This window comes from Polyodon spathula, chromosome 37, assembly GCF_017654505.1.
Source record: "Polyodon spathula isolate WHYD16114869_AA chromosome 37, ASM1765450v1, whole genome shotgun sequence".
Lineage (NCBI taxonomy): Eukaryota > Metazoa > Chordata > Actinopteri > Acipenseriformes > Polyodontidae > Polyodon > Polyodon spathula.
Window position 1 is genome coordinate 5060648 of NC_054570.1, and position 25934 is coordinate 5086581.

The following is a 25934-nucleotide window of genomic DNA, read 5'->3' on the forward strand; positions in this document are numbered from 1 at the left end:
GCTCAACCTGTTTATCTAAACCTGGCCTCAGTCCAAACCCTGCCTCTTAGATCTTTATATAACTCCTGGAATTCAGAAACACAGGGACGTTCCGTTTGTTGTTGTGAAACCGTGAGTCTCTCTGTCTCATTGCAGTAAGAACCTGTGCCAATATTCACCTGCCATAGCACTGTCAATAGGGTGTACACTATGGGATTGATTCACTATAGCACTGTTAATAGGGTATACACCATGGGACAGATTCACCTGTCATAACATTGTCAATAGGGTGTACACCATGGGACTGATTTACCTGCTATAGCACAGCATGGGACTGATTCACCTGCTATAGCACTGTCAGTAGCACACCATGGGACTGATTCACCTGCCATAGCGCCATCAATAGGGTGTACACCATGGGACTGATTCACCTGCTATAGCGCTGTCAATAGGGTGTACACCATGGGACTGATTCACCTGCTATAGCACAGCATGGGACTGATTCACCTGCTATAGCACTGTCAATAGCACAGCATGGGACTGATTCACCTGCTGCAGCACAGCATGGGACTGATTCATCTGCTATAGCACAGCATGGGACTGATTCACCTGCTATAGCGCTGTCAATAGGGTGTACACCATGGGATTGATTCACCTGCCATAGTGCTGTCAATAGGGTGTACACAATGGGACTGATTCACTGCTATAGCACTGTCAATAACACAGCATGGGACTGATTCACCTGCTATAGCGCTGTCAATAGGGTGTACATCATGGGACTGATTTTGCAAACCTTGTCATGCAAATAAATTCTGTATGAATGTGAAAAGGGAGCAATGGAGGAGAGGAGCTGAGTAAGAGGGATAGATGAGAGGGAAGTGAAAGAGGTAGAGGAAGGGAGAGGTGGAGAGAGAGAGAGAGACAGAGAGAGAGAGAGAGGGTAGGGGTATAGGGGTAGAAAAGGCAGTAAAGAGAGATGGGTAAAGAGGTAGAACAAGGGAGAGGTGGGGAGAGAGATAGATAGGGGTAGGTTTACAGGGGTAGAAGAGGCTGTGAAGAGAGATGGGTGAAAGGATACAGAAAAGGCTCACATGCTCTACAGAAATTGTTTTGGAATGATTTCCTGACATGTTTATTAGCAGTAATTGTCCATTTACATTAACTTTTCTTCTGAGACCGTGACCAACAGGAGGAGATTGCCCAGTGTGCGGGGTACTTCTATTGTTCTTTTTTTGGCACTCCCTTTTGAAAGTTCAACTTATTTTTTTAGTATTATTGTGTGGTTTGGTTTTAATGATTTTTACCCTGTTGAGAACAATAAAGTTTGATTTACCAGATGCTGCCCCATTGTGTGTGTGTGTATGGGAACCCAGGGAACAAAAAACTTATATGGGGGAACGGTTATTAAGGTCCTTGCCTTACCAAAAACAAGGTGGCGTAGTTGTCAGCTACATAGGTACATGTGACAAAGTGGGACAATAGCGCCTCCAAGCGTCAGACCAAGAGAGGTGTTTTGTCAAAAAAAAAAAAAACACAACAGCAACAAAAAGAAAAAATAATAAATAAAACATGGAAGGCTGGGACTGGAGAGATGGCTGCCAGGACCTGGAGGATTTCCTTGGTGGTCTGGAGGACCAGGGCTGGTGCCTTGCCTGTGGGGAGTTCGGGCACCTGGTGGTGCGCTGCCCCTACCAGGAAGGAGAGGAGGAACTGGTGCAGGAGAGGAAGGTGAGGAGGTGGCAGAGAAGGGGAAAGGAGAAGAGGAAGACAGAGGTCCCACCGCTGTCTCCAGAGCCGCACCAGTCCCCTGTAAGTGAGGGAGAGCTGCACCAGTCCCCTGTAACAAGGGTAGACTACGCGCAGCTCCCACCTCTGTCACCAGGAGACTACACGCCGCTCCCATCTCCACCGCCAGGAGACTACACGCCTCCTCCACCTCCACCGGCAGGCGCAGAGCAGCAGGAAGTACTGTGGCCGGAACCCCACCAAGGGGAGCTGCCAGCCACTAAGAATGGGGAGGAGGTCTGGAGACCACCAACCCCAGCAGCAATTTCGCTGCTGGAGATCGGGGGGGAGGTCAAGAGACCTGCTCCTACTGCAGCTTGTTCGCTGCTGGAGATCGTGGGGAAGGTCAGGAGACCTGCTCCCACTGCAGTTTCTTCACTGCTGGAAGTACTGTGGTCGAAGCCCCACCTAGGGGAGCTGCCAGCTCCGAAGAAGGGGGGAGGTCAGGAGACCACCCCCCAAGCAGCCTTTCCGCTGCCAGGACTACCCTGGCAGGAGTATGTCACCCCGCTGTCAGCATTGCTGCTGACAGCCTTACAACCTGTGGGCCCCTTGAAGCCTCCGGTCCTGGCCCAGGACTTTGTGCCTGACTTTTGGGCTTTTAAGGGGGGAGGTGGCCATTGAGGTCATGTGTGCTTTGCACAGGGGGGGTATATGTGACAAAGTTCCTGCCCCTGTGTATATTATCTGTTATATGTTGTGTGTTTAATGTTGGTGTATAGTCATTGGTACACAGGATATAAACGGGTCTGTGGAACACGAGTGTTTAAAATGTATATTTGTATTTAGGCACAAGGATTGCACAGCACTTCACGTGCAAGTAAAATGTAATACGTGAGCACAGGGAATTGCACTTTATTAATTCACGTGCAGTTGTACCGAGACTCCAATTGAATGATTGATTAGCAATCAAGGCTTGGTACAGCTGTATAAAAACAGCATGTTTTCACCCACTTGCGGTTGGGTGTTCGGTGAGTGGAGAATGGGAGAGAGAGTAGGAGAGTGATAATTACAATTGCTATTGCATGCTGGTGGGACCAGCACGATATTTGTGTGTTCAAAACTCACCCTGTCTGTCCGTGCACCGTTTTGTTAAGTTTAGTCCTTCTTTGTTTCTGTTTTTTTTGGCTACCAGTGCCGTGTCCTGTGTTTTCGTGTTTGTTAAACCTTTTATTTATAATAAACCGGCGCAAGCAAGCGCTCACATCATTTCACATCATCTGTCTTTGTGTTCATTCCTTTTCCTGGTTCTGACACCGCCCACTTCGGCCGTCTCTGTGACAGTACACTAGCTAGATTATCTCCGGTCACCCTACCCGTGACAATATCTTTTCCCCTTTCACTTAGTATTGTATTAACATTACTGCATTGCTCCTCAATTTGAATCTTATAAACTGGGAGAGAAGATCCACAGGAATCCCTGGACGAGATTATACTCTAGTGACTGAAACACAGAGATAATATTTTAATAAGAAGGGGCTTGTATAAAGAGAACAATTTCTCAAGTGATGTTTTCATATGTGCGCAGAGCGCGAGAGATCTCAGCGAATGATAAATGGCAGCAAACATCTCAGTTTCTGCTCAACCTGTTTATCTAAACCTGGCCTCAGTCCAAACCCTGCCTCTTAGATCTTTATATAACTCCTGGAATTCAGAAACACAGGGACGTTCCGTTTGTTGTTGTGAAACCGTGAGTCTCTCTGTCTCACCTGCCATAGCACTGTCAATAGAACCTGTGCCAATATTCACCTGCCATAGCACTGTCAATAGGGTGTACAGCATGGGACTGATTCACCTAGCCATAGCACTGATTCACCAATAGGGTGTACACCATGGGACTGATTCACCTGCTATAGCACAGCATGGGACTGATTCACCTGCTATAGCACAGCATGGGACTGATTCACCTGCTATAGCACTGTCAAGTAGCACAGCATGGGACTGATTCACCTGCTATAGCACAATAGCACAGCATGGGACTGATTCACCTGCTATAGCACTGTCAATAGCACACCATGGGACTGATTCACCTGCTATAGCACTGTCAATAGCACAGCATGGGACTGATTCACCTGCCATAGCACTGTCAATAGGGTGTACATCATGGGACTGATTTTGCAAACCTTGTCATGCAAATAAATTCTGTATAAATGTGAAAGGGGAGCAACGAAGGAGAGGAGCTGAGTAAGAGGGATAGATGAGAGGGAAGTGAAAGAGGTAGAGGAAGGGAGAGAGAGAGAGAGAGAGAGAGAGAGAGAGAGAGAGAGAGAGAGAGAGAGAGAGAGAGAGAGAGGGTAGGGGTGTAGGGTAGAAGAGGCAGTAAAGAGAGATGGGTAAAGAGAGGTAGAGGAAGAGAGAGGGGGGAGAGAGATAGATAGGGGTAGGTTTACAGGGGTAGAAGAGGCTGTGAAGAGAGGTGGGTGAAAGGATACAGAAATAGCTGAACATGCTCTACAGAAATTGTTTTGGAATGATTTCCTGATTTTCCTGTTTATTAGCAGGTCATTTTTAATGTACTGAAATAGCATTCAATATTAAACTGGAAACAGTGGTCACTAATTAAAGTGCTGATACTTGTGGACAAAGACAACCTACTGAACAGAACAGCAAATCTACACAATCTAATCCTGTTTGTATTGTATACAAGGCTGAGCTCTACCGCTATATACATGTAGTTATAGAATCATATTTGCAGTCTAAACATGCCCAATGTTTCCTTGAATCACCATTGACCTTAAAGTCCTGTCACAAAGGAACATGTTGTTAGCTGTAAGAAGGCTGTGGAAGGGTGGTGGGTGATTCACTGACACGGGAGACAGAACAGATGTACTTGGAACACCACACAGATGCCCAGTTTTATTTTTGGGACTTTCACTTTTTACCCGCAGGTCCAAAACATACCGGACGGTATTGGTCGAATTGTCCTGCTGCTCCTCCCACATCTCTCTGACCAGATCGAGCACGCCCCGGGGTCTCCACCCATACAGCAGCTTGATGGTGAAAACCCTGTGGAAGCCTGGGGTATCTCTCTGATCGCAAAGAGAAGGGGAGGAATCAGCTGGTCCCCGAATAAACCTGAGCAACATGTTCTTAAGGGTTTTATTAAAGCTTTCCACCAGACCGTCGGTCTGAGGATGAAACACCGAGGTCCTAATGGTCTTAATTCCAAAAAGCTTACATGTTCCGCGGATTAGTCGGGACATAAAATTGGTGCCTTGATCGGTTAATATCTTCTGGGAATCCCCACCCGGGAGAAAACCTTCACAAGCTCGTTGGCAACAGAATTAGCTGACATAGGTCGGGATTAGCCTCTGGATAATGTGTAGCGTAATCCAAAATGACAAGTAGGTGGGTGTATCCTGCCGAACTCCTCTCCAGAGGCCCAACTATGTCCATCGCAATGCGTTCAAACTGAGCTTCCACTAGGGGCAAAGGCATCAACACAGTACAACAGGTCCCGATTAATTTCAAAGTGAGGGTATGTGGCGGCGCATCTGGGCTCGACCACCCGACCATTAACCACAGCTGCTTGGTCAAAGAGCCTGCCCAGCACATCGTCACGCACTTGCTTGAGTCGGAAGTCATGGGAGCGAGCTAGAAATCAGCTCCCATGGCTTCCAACTCGGGGTCAGGTCGGTCCCGAGCAGAGGCAGCAGAGCCAGACCCCTGCACTGGCTCCGCGACCTCCTCCCCAGACCCTTCACCAACCGCTCCCACCTGAAACTTCTCTGACTCCCTCCATTGCCAGCCCTCCTTCTTAGCAATCCAGCACTTCCGTTTAGTTTTACGGGGTTTAAATTTATGGCAAAACCATGCTGGATCATGAAAGGGAAAAATCTCTCCAATTACTTCCTCTTTCTTAGCCAATAAGGAGGACGTGGCTGTCAGGGGTGGAAGGGGCAAGGGGTGGAAACACTGGAGCCATAAAGGGGCTCGCCGATAAGGTGTCTGTACGAGACCCCGATCCGACACTGCAGCAGCCCGTGGGTAGCCCCACCCTGCCCCAGTTCCCAGGCCGGGAGCTCCCGCCGACACCTCCCAATCAAATCCTGGACTACCCCTTCCCCCAGTCCCTTCGCCCTCTCCAGGGCCAGTTGAGGGGTCGATCCGGTAGCCGCACTCCTCCCAGGCAGTCTCGCAGGCGTTGGCTCTGCCGCCTGGTACTGTTCCGCCAGTTCGACTGCCCGGTCCAGAGTATCTGGTGCCCGTTGCTGGACCCATAGGAGGTCCTGGGGCCAGACACTCCAGAAACCGCTCCACCATGATTAGCTCCACCAACCTGGCTTTGGTGACAGCGTCCGGGTTCAGCCAGCCCATGGCGTAATCCTTTAGGCGGTGGATGATAGCTCGGGGGTGGTCCCCCACCGCAAACTGCTCCTCCCGAAATTTCTTCCGGTACCCCTCCGGCGTGGCTCCCATGTGATTCAGGATGGCTGCCTTCAGCATGGGGTAATCCAGCATGCGCTCCGGGGACAGCGTCCTCGCCGCTGCTTGAGCCTCCCCGGTGAGCTGTGGCAACAAGAAGCTACCCCACTGTGCTTGGGGCCACCCGGCCGAGGTCGCCATGCCCTCGAACACCTCCAAGTAGGCTTCAGGTCAATCCTCGGCCGTCATTTTAGTGGGTCCTTGCAGTGGGTGGTCTGGGGCTGCGGGCCTAGCCGCCCCTTGCACCGCAGCAGTGAGAGTCTGGTGCAGGAAGTCCATCAGGGCAGCAAACTGTGTGGCGTCCATGGTTTCTTTGGACTGGTTCTGTGAGTGCACTGCTTTTACGGGCAATGCCAGTGAATCCCTCTTCTGACACCACGTGTGGAAGGGTGGTGGGTGATTCACTGACACGGGAGACAGAAAAGATGTACTTGGAACACCACACAGGTGCCCAGTTTTATTTTTGGGACTTTCACTTTTTACCCGCAGAGGGCACTGTTGTCCGTGGGCTGCCTATCAACGATGATAGACAGCACCACGGAAATACCAAAGCTGGTAATAGAATTAACTGCTGGCGCACTCGCAGGTGCTCAAAATAATAATGAAAACAGAAGGCGAAAAGAATAAGGAAAAATAAAACAGTAATAAAACTACAAAGAAAAGGTGCTGCACTCGGCAGCGTTATCCCGGTCGCCGCTACCCGCGTGACCCGGATCACCAACCTACTCTAGTGGCTCCCTGCCTGCTCTAAACAATACTTTGGGGGTCATCACAGATCTCCCCCTGCTACAGAGGCTTATACTCCAATCACTCATCAGAGGCTTTTAAATATTATACTATTTTCCTTTCCGAAAGCACGATTGATTTGAAGATCTTGTTGTGTTGTTCAGATCCTTCATAACCCAGCTCCTCAGTACCTTTCAGACATGTTGTCTAAATACGCTCCAGCCCATTCTCTATGCTCTTCTACTGCAGGAGAGATCTCAGGAAATACATTCTTGACACACAACTCAGTTTCTGCTCAACCTGTTTAATAAAACCTGGCCTCAGTCCAAACCCTGCCTCTTAAAGCTTTGAACAGTTCTGTCTGTTGTGAAATTATCAGTCTCTCTGTCCCACTGCAGCAAGAATGGCTTCAAACTTGTGGTCAGAGGATCACTTTAGCTGTCCGGTGTGTCTGGAGATATTGAAGGACCCGGTCACTACAGCATGTGGACACAGTTACTGTATGGGGTGTATTAAGAACTGCTGGGATCAGACTGATCATACAAGTGTCTACAGGTGCCCCCAGTGCAGAGAGACCTTTACCCCAAGGCCTGTTCTGCGCAGAAACACCATGCTGACTGAAGTTGTGGAGGAATTAAAGAAGACAGGACTTAATCCTCCTCCTGCTCAAAGTTGTGCTGGATCTGGAGATCTGCCGTGTGATGCCTGCACTGGGAGAAAGTTCAAAGCTGTGAAATCCTGTTTGATGTGCCTGGCCTCTTATTGTGAAACACATGTCAAGTCACACTATGAGGGGGCTGCTTTCAAGAGGCACAAGCTGGTTAATGCAATTGGAAATCTGGAGCAGTATCTTTGTGCTGAACACCAACGATTATGTGAGGTCTTCTGTAGAACTGATCAGACGTGTATTTGCTTGTTGTGTTCACAAACTGAACACAAGAGCCATGATACAGTCTCAGCTGAGGCAGAAAGGACTGGGAAACAGGTAAGGGTTTGAACCATTTCCTTGTAGCTATCCTAGAAGAATTCCCAGGGATATTTAACATAGTTAAATAGTCTAGTCTGTTTACTAGGTTATACAGTTTCACATTAGATCAGATTTTAATTTTATATGAAGAGCTATTTAAAGAGCTGTAGTTTTTTTGGATATAATGGATTCAAATGTATTTCACATTGAGTTGGGTAGTTTGTGGTAGTCTGGAATTGAGTGTAAAAATAGTATAATAGTATATGAAACATATTAGTAAATATAATAGTATGAAACAGTACCATCTAATGGACAGCTACTGTGGATCAAGTATTCTTTTGTATTGCTGTCAGCTGTGCACTAGATAGTGTTGTATCTTAGTACTATACACACATGTTGTCTGATCTAGCCTGTGCTACATATGTCTATGGCATGCAACTAGAAATGAAGAATTATTGCTAACATTGTAAAGAGGTCTCACAAAGATGGTTGAGTGGTGACGTCAGAACCAGGAAATGAATACACAGAGACAGGACAGATGAGGTGAAATGATGAAGATGCTTGCTTGTGCCGGTTTATTGAAAATAAAAGGTTTAAACAAACAGAAGACACGACACGGCACTTTACGTCAAAATAAATAGACAAACAGACTAACACTTAACAAACGGTGAGCAGATAGACACACTAACAAACACGGTGAGTTTAAATAAACAAGTATCGTGCTGGGCCCACCAGCACGTAATAGCAATTGATAGCAAACTCCACCTTGGTTTCTCCTCCTCTCTCTCCCGTTCCCTACTCACCGAACACCCAACAACCCCGAGCATCTATATATACTGTTGTGCTGGGATTCAATTACCAATTAATTATTCACTTGAATCCCAGCACGTGAATTAATTACGTGCAACCTCGTGCTCACATATTAACTACTTTAATCACTTGCTGCCCTTCCCTCAGCCAAGCCTAGCAGGCAGCAAGTCTCAATCGAGCGCCCGTCTGTAAACAATAATCCAGTCAAACAAATCAAGTCCCAAAACGACACAAAATAAACCCATTCCCACATATAAACCACACCAACACTAATTTACCAGTGTGCAGGGCAATCGCACTGCCACACACCTCCCTCCTTAGGATGAGCCCTAAGGGTTCATCCGACAACACCATTCACTTATTTCATTTAAATTTTTATTTTTTTTTTAACATATGGGTGGGTGGGAGGTAACATTCGAGTCCAGCCAGCCTCAACCAGCCACCAGCCTTCTAACTGGCTCCAATGTTACCACCACATTATCATCAATTATACAATACATAACTTAATCTACTAACACATAACAATACACCCACAATTATTACCCCCTAAACCCAGTGTCCCTTCACGGGGCTCCTCTCCGGATGATTGCCCCGCCTCCTTCTGAGACGATCCCTCACACACGACAGGCTCCTTCGCTGACGCTCGGCAGGCAGTTCCTCCCACTGGCGTCCGGGCAGGCAGTCTCTCCTCCTCCCTCGCCAGCTTCCAGAACCATAACTCCTCCTTCTGCAGCTCTCAGGGACGGACCCTCCTCGGCCTCTCTGGCATTCAGGCGGGATCTCTCGGCTCCATTCCAGTGCCTTTACAAGGACCGCAGCTCCATCCATCTTCAGCAGCCCCTCAGGGTTACCTGCAGTCTGCCCTTGTTTCAGGGGTTTGCTCCTCCTGTCTCTCTGTAGCCATCTAGCCTTGCTTCGGCAGGATGCAGCGGAATTTCCACTTCTGACACCGTATGTGACAGGGTCTTCCTCGGGTCATGTGTGTGGGTAGCCGCTGTTCAAGCATACAGAGAGACAGACGAGGTGTTGATGTTGAAATACCAGCACAGGCGCGCAGGGTTTATTAACACAAACGAACAGAAAACGAAAGTAAAATAAAGGTGGTCATATGACGTTACTAGCGATGGTAACGCATAGAGGACTAATACAGCAAACTGTACAAAAAGTGCAAAATAAAACACAATACCACAAACTATAGCTCAAAAGGTGCCGTGAAAACGGCAGGCCTTGCAGCAGCCCCGAGCAATCTCCCGTGGATGTTTTTAAACTGATGGCCACTCGGTCGGGACCCGCCCACCAGCTGATTGAGGACCAGCACAGCCAATCACTTGCTGCCCTTCCCTCAACCAAGCATAGGAGGCAGCAAGTCTCAATCGAGTGCCCAACTGTAAACAATAATTCAATCAAACAAATCAAGTCCCAAAACAACACCAAATAAACCCATTCTCACATATAAACCACACCAACACTAATTTACCACTGTTCAGGACAATCACACTGCCACAACATTTTTAAACATACGTGAAACACAGACCCATTTATATCTCGTGTACCAATGCCTATACACCAACATTTAACACACCACATGCAACATATAACTGAAAATACACACAGGGGCGGGCACTTTGTCACAAGAGGTAAAATAAGAAAAAAATATATATATTTAAACAAAATTGATTCTTTCAGTTTCAATAGCATACCTAAACAGGCATGTGTTTGGTGTGACAGGATATCACTCAGTGCCCCACAGAAATGTGACTGTGTCACTGTGTTTCTACACAGAAGCAGCTGGGAGAGACACAGACAGAAATACAACAGAGAATCCAGGAGAGACTGAAAGAAGTGGAGGAGCTGAAACAGGCTGTGGAGTCAATAAAAGTGGGTACTGACAAGAGGGGGATTATTATTATTATTATTATTATATATTATTATTATTATTATTATTATTATTATTATTATTATTATTCACAGATGGACTGGAACACATCTGCAGAAGTTTACTGTCTATGCCTGATGTGTTTTTTATATCAATTCTAACCACTGTGTTCTTTCACTCAGAGATCTGCATGCATAGAAATAAAGGAAAGTGAGAAGATCTTTACTGAGCTGATCCAATCCATTGAGAAGATCCACACTGAGGTTATTGAGCTGATTGGAGCTAAAGAGAAGGCTGTAGTGAATCAGGCTGAAGGACGCATGAAGAAACTGGAGCAGGAGATTGCTGAGCTAAGTAGGAGAAACGTTGATCTAAAACAGCTTTCAGAGACAGAGGATCACATCCATTTTCTACAGGTAAAATCACTGCTTGTTAGAAAATCTCAAGTACATAACTGGGAGGGTTTCAGACAGACCTCTCCAATTGAACGAATCCTTGCTTTTCCCCAGGAATGTTTTGGACCCCATTCTGTTTCACTTTTCTCCACTTTCCTATTGTAGAATTTCCAGTCTATCTGTGTCACTCCTGAAGCCGGAGACTTACCCAGCATTACTGTCAATACAGACATCTCTTTTGGGGCTGTGAGGAAAGCTGTATCTAAACTTAAAGATAATATTGAGGACTTCTGCAAGGGGGAAATAGTCCAAGTAACCACAACAGGTTGGTGTGAAATGGACAAAGTGCCCGCCCCTGTGTATATTATCTGTTATGTTGCATGTGGTTTGTTAAATGTTGGTGTATAGTCATTGGTACACGGGATATTGACGGGTCAGTAACGAGTGTTTAAAATGTATATTTGTATTTAGGCACGGGATTGCACAGCACTTCACGTACATTTAAAGTAGTTAAAATGTGAGCACGAGGTTGCACATAATTAATTCACGTGCTGGGATTCAAGTGAATAATTAATTAGTAATTGAATCCCAGCACAAGAGTATATATAGATGCACGTTTTCACATACTCGCGGTTGGGTGATCGGTGAGTGGAGAACGGAAGAGAGAGGAGAAATTATTTACAATTGCTATTGCGTGCTGGTAGGACCAACACGATACTTGTTAATTTATCAGCTCACCGTGTTTGTCAGTGTGTCTGTCCGTGCATCGTTTTGTTAAGTGTTAGTCCGTTTTTGTCTGTCTTTTTATTTTGGCGTAGACTGCCGTGTCCTGTTGTTTTCTGTTTGTTTAAACCTTTTATTTTCAATAAACCAGTGCCAGTAGACATCACCATCATTTCAATTCATCCATCCTGTCTGTGTATTTCATTCCCCTGGTTCTGACACCGCCCACTTTGTCCGTCTTTATGACATAGACCAAGGCTTGAGGAGGTACAGGACTTGCAAGACATTATTAAAGACCTTTTGCAGATTGTTGGCTATATGAATATTGTAGCAAGGATGGAGGAGGGAGGAGGCAGCAGAGAGGAGCGAGGAGGCAGCATGGAGCAGAGAGGATGGAGGCAGCATGTAAGAATGAGGAGGGAGGAGGGAGCAGGGAAGAAGGAGGAGGGAGCAGGGATGAGGGAGCATGGAAGAGAGAGGAGGCAACAGGGAGGAGAGAACATGGAGGAGGAGGGAGCAGGAAGGGCAGAGCAGGGACTGATGAAGCAGGGAGGAGGGAGGAGGAAGCAGGGAGCTGGGAGCAGAGAGGAGGGTGGAAGGAGCAGGAAGCAGGGAGGAGGTTTCAGGAGGGCTGGAGCAGTGATTGATGAAGCAGAGAGGATGGAGTGATTTCAGGATGGTGTAGACAATGACTGTTGCATGTTTGATGCACAAAGGTGTCCTAATGTGGACACAGTACTGTTGGGCAAAGACATCTGATGGAGATGAATGAACACAAGATCACAGGATCAGATATGACAGGTTCTGTATTAATAGTGGGGATCATATCTTACAGGATCAGATATGCCAGGCTCTGTATTAATAGAGGGGATTGTATCTTACAGGATCAGATATGACAGGCTTACTCCCACCACACTGGGGAATACATACCACAACCTTTCCAACCAGCGTCTTTTGTTTAGTTTTTTTAACTTAGGATACTTGATAATAATAAGCTGGATAAGTAATACTTCACATCACACAGTACTAAGCAGTTAGGTTACTTTTTGAAAACATATTAGTAGTTTTATAGTGCATTTACTGTGTTAAGTAATACTATGTAATTGGATTGAATACGTTCTAATTTCAGAGTTTATGTAGAAATGGAAGGACAGAAAAGAGCTGTACAATATCTATAGAATACAGCATGGGGTGGTGTGTGATATGAGAATGGAATGCACACCAGGCATTACATTCTCACGTATCACACACACACACACACACACACACAGAGCCTATCAAACACATACATTGCCCATGCAGTATTTTTATAATCTCTGGTTAGCAATGTTTTTCCTTACTCTTTTTAGTTTATGTCAGTGAGATTTTAGACACAGAGTGAACTCCATAAAGAATTATATTTAAAATAGCAACAACTTTGATAATGTGAACACAGTTTAAAATAAGGTTTGCATTGTGTGAGACAATACACAAAGACACTGCCTATCACACACAGTTTAAAATAAGGTTTGCATTGTGTGAAACAATGCACACACACTGCCTATCACACACAGTTTAAAATAAGGTTTGCATTTTGTGACTGTGGCAATGTGCCCCGCCCCTGTGTGTATTTTGTGTTACACGTTGTGTGTGGTGTGTTAATGTTGGTGTATAGGTATTAGTGCACGGGATATCAATGGGTCTGTGTAGCACGAGTGATTTAAAATATATAGTTGTATTTAGGCACGGGGATTGCACTTCACTTCACCTGCATTTAAAGTAATTAATAGTATGTGAGCACGGGTTGCACAAATGAGTTCACATGCTGGGGTTCAAGTGAATAATTAATTAGTAATTGAATCCCGGCACAACAGTATATATAGATGCACATTTTACTCACTCGAAGTTGTGTGTTCGGTGAGTGGAAAACGGGTGTGGAGAAGGAGTAAATAAAAAGACAAGTAAATTAAATTAAATTAAAGCATAAACTGCTGTTTCGTTTCAATACTTGGGTGTTTGTTCAGACTCACTGTGTTTGTTTGTTTGCTGTTTGTTTAGTGTTAATCTGTTTTGTTTGTCTATTTATTTTGGCCTCAACTGCCGTGTCCTGTTTTTTTGTTTAAATCTTTTATTTGTTGCACTAAATAAATACACTGAGCACCGCCGCATCTCAGTTTCTATCTCAATGCAGGGCTCGCAAAATTTTGGTTATGGTACTTGTCCTTCGGGCAGTCCATTGTCGACATTTTGTTGTCCAAAAAAATGTCAAGTTGCCCATAACTGACCTATGGACTCTGATTTGTACAAAGTACACTGTACTCAATATAGGTACAGTATCTCAGGGTTCATACACTTTTCCAACATCAAAATTCCATACTTTTTCTAGACTTCCATTTGTTTTTTCCCAGACTTGTGTTTGTTAGTTTCTACTAGTTTTACGATAGCTATCCACATTGGTGGGCAGCCGCAGAGAATTATAAGTTTTTGATCCAGAGCAGAAGTTGCTCCTGGTTTTCTAAAAGTATTTGTCAGACTCTGGAGGTGCATATCTAGCAAGAGACAATGCAGGTATGCAAAAGAGAAGTAAATACAATCTAATAAATGTCCAATATTTGAGAACTACGTTGCATTATTTACAAAAATAATATACAAAGTTGTATACTGCAAGTAGAATATATAGACTAGTATTATGGTACCAATAGTATACTAAAACCAGACAATTCTGGCACAAGTATACTTGCAGTATGTTATTTTTTTGTATATTGGATTCTGATCCAAACTTCTTTATACCCTCTGTTAAATGTTGAACACTATGGGTGGTGAACAATAACAAAAATGAAATAACAAATGTGCATGCATTATATATTAAAATGTGCAAGTGTGGTATATTAAGCATGCAAGTCAACTACTAAATACAGTACACCCTCACTTTAACAACCCTGTTTGAGTCCAAAGCCTTTTGTTCGCTACAGTAAAAGGACAATCCAAAATGAACAATATAAGCTGCTGGAGTGAGTTAAAGAAATCACCTGGATAAAGGCATTCGCTAAATTACTAATAATATTAGTACTGTTTTATTCTTTGATTTTCTTTATTATTGTAGTATTTGTCACTACTAGCACTTAATAATAATAAAAATAATAATAATAATAATAATAATAATAATAATAATAATAATAATAATAATAAATAATAATAATACCAGTGAGATTGTTAATAAAAGTAGAATTACAAGTACAGTACCTATTTGTGGCTGCATCCAGTATTCTAGCTCTATCCTATTCATTGAAGAACACAGTACAACCCCCCCCAAAAAAATGACATCAATAAAGTTTCTGTTGTGTTTCAATTGCAAATGTTAATTGAAATCTTGGTTCCTTATTTAAAAACAAAACAAAAACAAAAACAAACAAAAAAAAACAAATGCTGCTTTGCCGTGCCAGTTGTAAAGAGCTGTACGAGCCAACATCAGCAGCAGTTTTGATTTTTTTTTTTAAAAATCAGTATTTATTAATTTCATTAAAGAAATGAAAAAAGCGATGTTAACATGCGCCATGCTAAATCTGAGTCAGTGAAAATAACTACCCTATTCAACTTTTTTTTTTTCCTGGGTTGGGAAATAATGTTAACGATTTAATAATGGTAACAACATGATAACAAAATGTGAATATTGGTGAGCAGAGTACAGTAGCTTGTAATTCCAGTCTGTAACTTTGTTTAAAAAAATCATACCCTTCAATATAAAAGTATATACTTCGGCTGTCGTAGTGTCCGTTTTACCCTTCGTTTCAGTGAGCAGACACAGTCACGTGACATACCTGCGCACTGACTAGATAAGAACATAAGAACATAAGAAAGTTTACAAACGAGAGGAGGCTATTCGGCCCATCTTGCTCGTTTGGTTGTTAGTAGCTTATTGATCCCAGAATCTCATCAAGCAGCTTCTTGAAGGATCCCAGGGTGTCGGCTTCAACAACATTACTGGGGAGTTGATTCCAGACCCTCACAATTCTCTGTGTAAAAAAGTGTCTCCTATTTTCTGTTCTGAATGCCCCTTTGTCTAATCTCCATTTGTGACCCCTGGTCCTTGTTTCTTTTTTCAGGCTGAAAAAGTCCCTTGGGTCGACACTGTCAATACCTTTTAGAATTTTGAATGCTTGAATTAGGTCGCCACGTAGTCTTTTTTGTTCAAGACTGAACAGATTCAATTCTTTTAGCCTGTCTGCATATGACATGCCTTTTAAACCTGGAATAATTCTGGTCGCTCTTCTTTGCACTCTTTTAGAGCAGCAATATCTTTTTTATAGCGAGGTGACCAGAACTGAACACAATATTCAACATGAGGTCTTACTACTGCATTGTACAGTTTTAACATTACTTCCCTTGATTTAATTCAACACTTTTCACAATGTATCCGAGCATCTTGTTGGCCTTTTTTATAGCTTCCCCACATTGTCTAGATGAAGACATTTCTGAGTTTTCATAGATTCCTTCTCCAATTTCAGTATCTCCCATATGATATTTATAATGTACATTTTTATTTCCTGCGTGCAGTACCTTACACTTTTCTCTATTAAATGTCATTTGCCATATGTCTGCCCAGTTCTGAATCTTGTCTAGATCATTTTGAATGACCTTTGCTGCTACAACAGTGTTTGCCACTCCTCCTACTTTTGTGTCGTCTGCAAATTTAACAAGTTTGCTTACTATACCAGAATCTAAATCATTAATGTAGATTAGGAATAGCAGAGGACCTAATACTGATCCCTGTGGTACACCGCTGGTTACCACACTCCATTCTGAGGTTTTTCCTCTAATCAGTACTTTCTGTTTTCTACATGTTAACCACTCCCTAATCCATGTACATGTGTTTCCTTGAATCCCAACTGCATTCAGTTTGAGAATTAATCTTTTGTGTGGGACTTTGTCAAAAGCTTTCTGGAAATCTAAATAAACCATGTCATATGCTTTGCAATTATCCATTATCGATGTTGCATCCTCAAAAAAATCAAGCAAGTTAGTTAGACACGATCTCCCTTTCCTAAAACCATGTTGACTGTCTCCCAGGACCCTGTTACCATATAGGTAATTTTCCATTTTGGATCTTATTATAGTTTCCATAAGTTTGCATATAATAGAAGTCAGGCTTACTGGTCTGTAGTTACCTGGGTCCGTTTTGTTTCCCTTTTTGTGGATCGGTATTACGTTTGCAATTTTCCAGTCTGTCGGTACCACCCCTGTGTCAAGAGACTGCTGCACGATCTTGGTTAGCGGTTTGTAAATTACTTCTTTCATTTCTTTGAGTACTACTTGGAGGATCTCATCCGGCCCAGGGGATTTGTTTATTTTAAGAGCTCCTAGTCCCTTTAACACTTCTGCCTCAGTTATGCTAAAGTTATTTAAAACTGGATAGGAACTGGATGACATGTGAGGCATGTTGTCAGTATCTTCCTTTGTAAAAACTTGTGAAAAGTAATCATTTAATATATTTGCTATTTTTTTTCTTCATCTACGATTTTGCCATTTGTATCTCTTAAACATTTAATCTCCTCTGTTTAATGTCCTGTGTTTTCTGATTAAAGCAATTAAAGATGCAATTTCTCCTTACTGCTTCTAAACTGCTCTGTACTTTTCCACGTCTGTACTTCTCCCACTCGCTGTCGCTGGGAAGACTGCCTCGTTTAACTGCGTTGTTCTGCTGTGCAGGATTGCTTGAGTTGTCTGGGGTGTTACAGGGGGCAATCCTCGCGGGTTATGGTCACAAGCAATGTGTACATCATCCTGGAAATCACTCAAGCATTACCAATGAAAAACAATGATCCCTCGAAACGTGTTTTACCGGGATGATCTGTGAGCGGAATCTCGATTGAGAAACTGCAGTTTGAACAAAGCACACTCCTTTCTGGACTGACTTCACCCTACAGCCAGCCTATTCACAGTGAGAAAATACATACACACACACACAGTTTAAAATACGGTTAGCATTGCGTGAGACAGTACAGAGAAAAACGCAATTGCTGTGGTCTGTACTAGGAGTGATAACGCGACTGCAACCAAAGAGAACACTTTGAACGTGGAGGCGCTTGCCCTCGGCGACTGAATCAGCTGCATACTCCGGCAACAACTGCGGTTTTTCCTGCTGATCGTCAGGCTTGAAAAAACAGCTCCCACCCAGCCCCGATTGACTTGGCACCGGTGTAGACACCTACAGCCTGGCGCTGACCACGCCTACCATCGGCACCGACCTCGGAACCATTTGACTCTGAACCATTTGACTCGGCACCGGTGACTAGCTCGATTTGCACGATTGGCTAGTTCGCGCGCATTCCAAAAGAATCACAAAACAGGTCATAGATCATTTGATGAAGTTAAGGCTCTCAATACATCAACAGAAGAGCAACTTCATTCCACCTCAGTACACCCTGTTCGTGGGGATCAAACTGAACTCTGTGAGCATGCCAGCCACACTGTCAGAAGACAGGATTTGGTCGTTGGAGGCCACGCTCTCCCTATTCAGAGAGGACGCTCTCCTACAGGTCAAAGTATATCAAAGGTTGTTAGGTCTTATGGCAGCCACCTCTAGAATCCTTCCACTAGAGCTGCTGGGTAAACGCGTTCAAGGTGCACCCGGTCCGAGATCGGTAAGGCTGGTGCGAGTGTCCAGACAATGCCGGAAGACACTGGAGTGGTGGCTCCGACCTGGCAATCTGCGCCTCGGATCTCCCCTCGGATCCCCTCACAGATGGAAAGTGGTCACTACAGACGCCTCCAGACTGGGCTGGGGAGCGGTCTGGAATGGGAGAGGAATAAGAGGTCAGTGGAAGGGACATTGGCAGCAAGCGCACACAAATGCCCAAGAGCTGCAAGCAGTGAACCTGGCATTATCTCATTTTCACCAGCAGTTAGTGCACAAACTTGTGCTGGTCCAGATGGACAATACTACAGTACATAAACCACCAAGGCAGCCTGCGCTCTCCGGGCCTGCACCAGGCAGTGCACAGACTCCTGTCCTGGATGCACAGAAACTTACTTTCCATCAGGGCGGCTCACCTCCCCGGTGTGGACAACAAGGCAGCAGACCTCCTGTCCAGAAGAGCTCCAGACAGCTTGGAATGGCGCATGCATCCCCATGGTGAAACAGATTTGGGAGAGGTTTCAACCTACACGAGTCGACCTCTTTGTCACAGCCGAGTCCATTTCATTGCCCCCTATGATTCCCCATGTAGAGAGACATGGGATCCCTGGGAATACACGCACTATGTCAACCCTGGCCACAGGGGCTCTTGTATGTGTTCCCTCCACTACCATTACTACCTCTGACACTAGAGAGGATCAGGGTGGAGAGAGCACAGGTTTTGCTGGTTGCACCCAGATGGCTGAGATGCCTCTTTTTTGTTCTCCTCTTGCCAGATGCAGTAGTAAAAACACCACAGTCTGCTAGGGCGCCGAGCACTAGAGCCCAGTACTCATACAAATGGAAAGTTTTCCAAGACTGGTGCCTTGCTGAAGGTCACAATCCTGTGACTTGCTCTATTGAGACAATACTAACCTTCTTAGAACACCTGCTTGACGGAGGAAAATCAGCATCCTCTTTGAAGGTATACGTGGCAGCAATATCAGTGTGCCATGACAAAATTGACTTGGTGTCCCCTGGGGCACATTTCCTGGCAGAGCAATTTCTTAAAGGGGCTCGGAGGCTTCCTCCTCCCATGAAGATTATGTTCCACAAGTGGGATCTAGAACTGATACTACAGTTCCTTATGGGTCCCCCATTCGAGCCCATGGCATCAGCAGAACTGTGCCCTGTTTCATTGAAGGTGGCATTTTTAATAGCCATTGCGTCTGCCGGACGAGTAAGTGAGCTTCATGCTCTGTCCATTGGTGACACATGCATGGCTTTCACGGGAAATGACTCACAGGTACATTAAGAACAAATACATTTTTTTTACCAAAGGTGGTATCCCCATTCCATATTAACCAATCAGTGGTTTTGGAAACTTTTAACCTCCCACACGAGTCAGAGGAGGACCGTAGACAGCACACGCTATGCCCAGTTCGGGCTCTGCACTGTTACCTTGATAGGATGGCATCCTGGAGACAGTCCAACCAGCTGTTGGTCTGCTATGGGTCCCGCTCTAGAGGTCAGGCCCTATCGAAGCAACGTCTAGCGCACTGTGTGGCAGATGCTATACGCTTGGCGTATGAACAGACGGACTCCCCCTTACCGGGGGACATTACGGCCCATTCTACCAGGGGCAAGGCAACTGTGGGCTTTCCTTCATGGCACCTCCTTAGATGAGCTCTGCAATGCTGCTACATGGACAGGTAGTCAGACATTTGCATGTTTTTACTGCCTTGATGTTGCAAACCGAGCGAGACCCTCTCTGGGCTCTAGGGTGTTGCAGCCGGCAAGCTCTTAGTTGTTGTGGAGCTGAGTTCTTTTCATGTGCAGAGTGCCTTCAGGGTTTCCGTGGCAATTGTTAGGGAGTGTGTTAAAATTACATGCTGTAACAGTTCTATTTTGCATTTCTGTGTTCACCGGTTTGTTGGTAGGGTGGCTGTGTTTGCTAACATTACTGTATACCCTTTTTGTGAGAAGTGGATTACCTTCAGTCAGAATCAGAGTGTATCACAAAGCATCTTAGTCTGGAGATGGGAGTTTTTTGGGTGGCGGATTTATAAAAGTTTACAGTGACTCCCTCATGGGAAATGCAGTTCGGACCGAAGCTGGAATGCAGAGAGGCTTCCGATGTTGGAAACGTGGGTTTCTCTTGGAAAAACTGCTCAGCAGTTAATATAACGTTATAACTAAATTAATAAAATCCGCTTACAGACACCTTACAGTACGCTGCTGAAGAATAATAATCACACTGAGCTGAATACTGTATAAAGAGCTATTTAAAAAAAAACATGTGTATATATTTTCGTTACTGTGAGGGCATATTCACATCCCAGCACTTTGATAACTCTAGGTTTGAAATGCCGCTCCATCAGTGTAACACAAATTATTATTATTATTATTATTATTATTATATTATTATTATTATTATTATTTAGTTTGATTTTTCAAAAATATATATTATTTCTGAAATTACTTTTGTGTGTGTGTGTGTGTGTGTGTGTGTATAATATATATTTTTTAACTATAATAACGTCCCACTGCGGCTCTCAGTGATGCAGGTTTACTATTGCTTCAGCTCACAGGCTGTGTGACTGACATATAATCTGACCAATGAAAATGCAGAAACTGTGGAAATGGTTGTATTATTGGCTCATCGCCCCAAAACACCAAAACTAATGTCTGATAACTGGTGGAGCAGAGAGGAGGGAGCAGGGAGGAGGGAGGAGGGATGAGGGAGCATGGAGCAGGGTGCAGGGAGGAGGGAGCAGGGAGGAGGGAGGAGGGAGGAGGGAGGAGGGAGGAGGGAGCATGGAGCAGGGTGCAGGGAGGAGGGAGCAGGGAAGAGGGAGCAGGGAGGAGGGAGCAGGGATTAGGGAGCTGGTAATGGGGACTGATGATGCAGGGAGGAGGATGGAGGAACGGGGACTAGAAGATGCAGGGAGGAGGATGGAGGAACGGGGACTAGAAGATGCAGGGAGGAGGATGGAGGAACGGGGACTAGAAGATGCAGGGAGGAGGGAGTGATTTGCGGCAGCAGACAATGACTGTTATATGTTTCAATTCTATTGCTCTCTCTTTTTTTCTGCCCAGTGAATGAAGTTGCAGTTTACAGTCTGCAGGCTCCAGAGCCAAGGAACAGAGCTGAGTTTTTAAAATGTAAGTCTGTTCTCACTGAAACATTTGATTGAAAGATGTGTCACTCCATTGTGAGAAGAGCTAACACTACAGAACAGGGAGGGGTGGAGCTTGAGGCCAGCAATTATTTTTATTTATTTGTAATTGTGAACCCATTAATCTACACTCCTCTCCAATAAGTATTGGGACAGATGAATACATGCAGAATGACTGGGGGTGGGGCATTTGTTGCCTGTTTTTGCACTCAGACCTTTCTCACCCTAAATATCTTGGTATCCCCTAATAGATAATCACCCCATCTTTCAATACATGTACAATGCATGTGAAACCAGTTGTGGGGTAAAATGAACAGCAATCCCTCCCAGTCATCCTGTGCTGGTAGTAAATATATATTGCAGTATGACTGCACTTGTGGGATGGATTGCTCATTAAAATATTAGACAGATATCTGAAGAGTGGATGATATTATATTAAAGATATTTAGTTAGCAAGGGGTCTGAGTGGGTAATATGGCAACACACAATAACATTAACTGAACTGTAATTGTATGCAGAGTTGCATTTGATTGGTTCCAATTGAAGACATTCAATAAGATCAATGAATTATAATGAACAAAACAATGAAACAGCAAGAGGGTTTAATTAACAGCAGCAGTTTATTGAAGATAGAAAAATAAAGAGAGAACTTATACAAAGTCAGAAATAAATCTCAAGTAAGAATTATAGATCAAATCTATTGATTATCAACCTTAAACATCACAGTCTAAATATACTTGTCTATAAAATAGCAGGGAGAAGACAGCAGGGAAGAGGGAGCATAGAGGGAGGAGGGAACATGGAGGAGGGAACAAGGAAGAGGAAACAAAGGAGGGAGCAGGGAGGATGAAGCATAGATGAGGAGGGATCATATAGGAGGGAGGAGAGTGTAGGGAGCATGGAGGAGGGAGGAGGGAGCAGGGAAGAAGGACAAAGGAGCATAGAGAAGGGAGCAGGGAAAAGGGAGGAGGGAGGATACAGGAGAGAGGGAGCATAGAGGAAAGCATGGGGAGCAAAGAGGAGGGAGCATAGAAGAAAGAGAATATAGGGAGCAGGCAGCAGGGAAGATGCAGCAGGGAGGAGAGATCAGGGAGGAGGGAACAGGAACTGATGAAGCAGGGAGGATGGAGTGATTTGAATATGCAGCAGACAATAACTTGATTTTCTCAGTGATTTGACTTTTCTAAACGTCTCTCCTCTACCCGTCCTCTTCTCTTCAATCAGATTCCTGTCAGCTCACATTGGACCCCAACACAGCATATAGAGAGCTCTGTCTGTCTGAAAGGAACAGAACGGTGACACTGTCGGGAGAGACCGAACCATGTTCTGATCACCCAGAGAGATTTGATTATTATCCCCAAGTGCTTTGCAGAGATGGTTTGTCTGGGACTTGCTGTTACTGGGAGATTGATTGTGGTGGGGGAGGGGCTTATATAGGAGTCACATATAAAGGAATCTGCAGGAAAGGAGGGGATCGTTTCTGTGGTCTTGGCTACAATGACAAGTCCTGGAGTTTGCTCTGCTCTGGTTCCAGTTACACTGCCCTGCACAATAACAATCAAACTGCAATAACTGCCCCCCACTCCCCCAGAATAGGAGTGTATCTGGACTTTAATGTCGGCACTCTGTCCTTTTATGGCATCTCTGACACAATGATCCTCCTGCACAGATTCCAAACCACATTCACTGAGCCGCTCTATCCTGGGTTTGGACTTGATTGCTATGGTTCCTTTGTAACAATCTGCCAACTGAACTAGACTGTTTTGTGTTGTAAGAAACCCTTTGTCTTGAACTCCCTGCCTGTCCTCTCCACTTCTCGGGTGAAGGGAATGGGTGAAGGGAATATTCAATCTGACACAACTTTGGATGAAAGTTGGGGGGTAAAACGACACCACCTGCAGAACGAAACAAGGTGAATTATTTGTTTTTAGCAACAAATGGGTTTCATATGAAATATGTTGATTGCCGATATGTGCAGCAAAGTAATACTGTTGATTAGAAAGAAGTACATATCAGCCTAATAACAAGGAATAATACATTCCCTTGGCAGCCCTCAGTTTAGCGAATCAAGCTTATTAATATTGCAATGCGCACGGGTAAGTGCCTCGTCATTTTTCATGGCTGCCTATGGCCCTATATAGATATATATATATATATATATATATATATATATATATATATATATATATATATATATATAATATAGTTTATATATTTCATAGTTTACAGTTTTCACTTTAAATTTAAAAAAAATTTTTGCTTCAATAATTTTTTAAAAAATTTCTTTTTAGAAATTAACATAAATTTCCATTGGGGTATGTAAACTTTTGAGTACAACTGTGTATATATAAAATAGTTTTAAAGTATTAACACTATTTTAAGCAAAATACTTAGTAAATTATCCACAACCTTTAGTCTTTACATCACTGTTGCTAACAACAATAACACGCGTCAGTATCTGTGGATAATTGACATGCATTGCATTATGGGTAGTGTATTACTTTGGGATATAGACGTATTGTTATTACGAATGTGATCAAATATAACTTAAAACTTCAAATAATTGGTGGGTCTCAAATAATCGCCTGTCTCCAATACGAGCCGGGTCTGCTGGCAAATATTGTAAATAAACGCTGGGTCTCTGTCATTGCCATTGAAGCCGAGGAGGAGCTTGAGCGTGACAGTGATGACAGTGACTCTCAGGATTAATAAATATTAATAATAGAACACATCATTTAAGGCAGGCCTACATGTAATGCGTATTTGTTTAATGCAGTTATTATGATAACAGTTTTGATAATTTTAAGCGTGCTTAAAGTGGCCAGATACAAACCTCTTTGTGTATTTAACGTGTTTTGTTGTATTAACAATGTAAGTTTGAGATTACACAATGCATTATTCTAGATAATGATACTTATTACTTTTATTGTTCATTTTTAAAAACATTTTAGAAGTTTGTTTTATTATTATTATTATTATTATTATTATTATTATATTATTATTATTATTATTATTATTAACAATGGTAGATCTATTCCGTTCCGTTTTAAATAGAAATTCGCTCTTCTGCTTGTTCATTTTCCAGCAACAAGGCTACGCTATCCTTGTTAACCAGTGCACATAAAAAGACCATAATAATACTTTCACTTTATACTTGAGGGTGTGCAATACAATGATATTTTGTTATAAACCAAAACTGTTACTTAGTTCCCACTGATACACAACCTTTTAACAAAGTTGCTGGAATGTTTAAACTGAGTTCTGATGTTGCTACAGGGTTGTGTGTTATCGGCTTCTCAATGACCGCATGAAGCATGTGAAGCTATAGATCTAATATAAACGCTAGACTCAAATAATCTCCAATCTTCAATACGCACCTGGCAAATATTGGAGATAAACGCCAGAGGTGTTTAATTGAAGTTTTACTGTAGGCATATGTTTTGGCCATAACTGTATTTAATTTATTTTTTAAAGAATTGTTGTATTATATATATATATATATATATATATCACACACACACACACATGGCATCCAATAGTCAATGCTGTAACAGTTTTAAAAAAAAAGTGATCTTAAGTTTGCTTTGTTGTATGTGTTTTTTCCTTCTTTGATTTCCATAAAATATGCAAACATGTTTGTTCAGATTTTTTCAGAATTTTGGAATGTGATTTAATAAATAACTGTAACTTTCTTCTTTATTAATACTCACAAAATTACTCAAAATACTCTAATACATTGAATTTGACAAGTTATTTGCAGAAAACGTACTTTTCTCTACAGATTTTAAGAAATTTGACTGCAGATTTTAGTGGGGACCTACCGGAAACAATGGCTTTACACTGCCATCTGAAAATATAACCCGACTTTGATGTGTTGATATGATGCTGGATGATGAAAATGTGCTTCTCTTTTTGGAAGCGCTAAAATGACATCACGTACAACGCAACTGTCCACCTCCTCCTTGCTCATGAATATTATGAAAGCTCCATACTGAATATTAAAGACAGACTAAAATAGCCGGACATTAAAATGAGTGTTTATTTATAATATGTTCTTAAGTTAACTTTGAAGCATTTGAATGGATGTATTAGTAACTGGACTGATGTAATTTAAGTCTGTTAGATTATTGTAATAACTGAATATTTGTCTAGAGACTTTGAATAAAACTAATTATAAACTAACAGTTGCTGCAGCGAGAGTGAATCTTGAGGAGGGCACAGGTAAGATGGTGTAGCAGTGCACCCACACCAGAGAAAAAAAAGAAAATGACATTACATAAGAACATAAGAACATAAGAAAGTTTACAAATGAGAGGAAGCCATTTGGCCCATCTTGCTCGTTTGGTTGTTAGTAGCTTATTGATCCCAGAATCTCATCAAGCAGCTTCTTGAAGGATCCCAGGGTGTCAGCTTCAACAGCATTACTGGGGAGTTGATTCCAGACCCTCACAATTCTCTGTGTAAAAAAGTGTCTCCT

At 43.3% G+C, this 25934-nt stretch overlaps 1 protein-coding gene and 1 pseudogene across 2 annotated transcripts; one reads left to right on the forward strand and one right to left on the reverse strand.

Moving 5' to 3' along the window:
* Positions 1–25934, reverse strand: part of LOC121304290 — a 194609-nt pseudogene that overhangs the window by 68659 nt on the left and 100016 nt on the right.
* LOC121304303 (tripartite motif-containing protein 16-like) lies at positions 7291–23585 on the forward strand. 2 transcript variants are annotated; one of them, XM_041235364.1, is made up of 6 exons: positions 7291–7900; positions 10475–10570; positions 10751–10984; positions 11129–11288; positions 21378–21443; positions 22682–23585. In XM_041235364.1, the coding sequence occupies exons 1-6, from the start codon at positions 7319–7321 to the stop codon at positions 23212–23214; spliced, it is 1671 nt and encodes a 556-aa protein (XP_041091298.1). In that variant the 5' UTR covers positions 7291–7318; the 3' UTR covers positions 23215–23585. The 2 variants fall into 2 exon arrangements, with proteins under 2 accessions (XP_041091298.1, XP_041091299.1); XM_041235365.1 differs by having other exon boundaries at positions 10478–10570.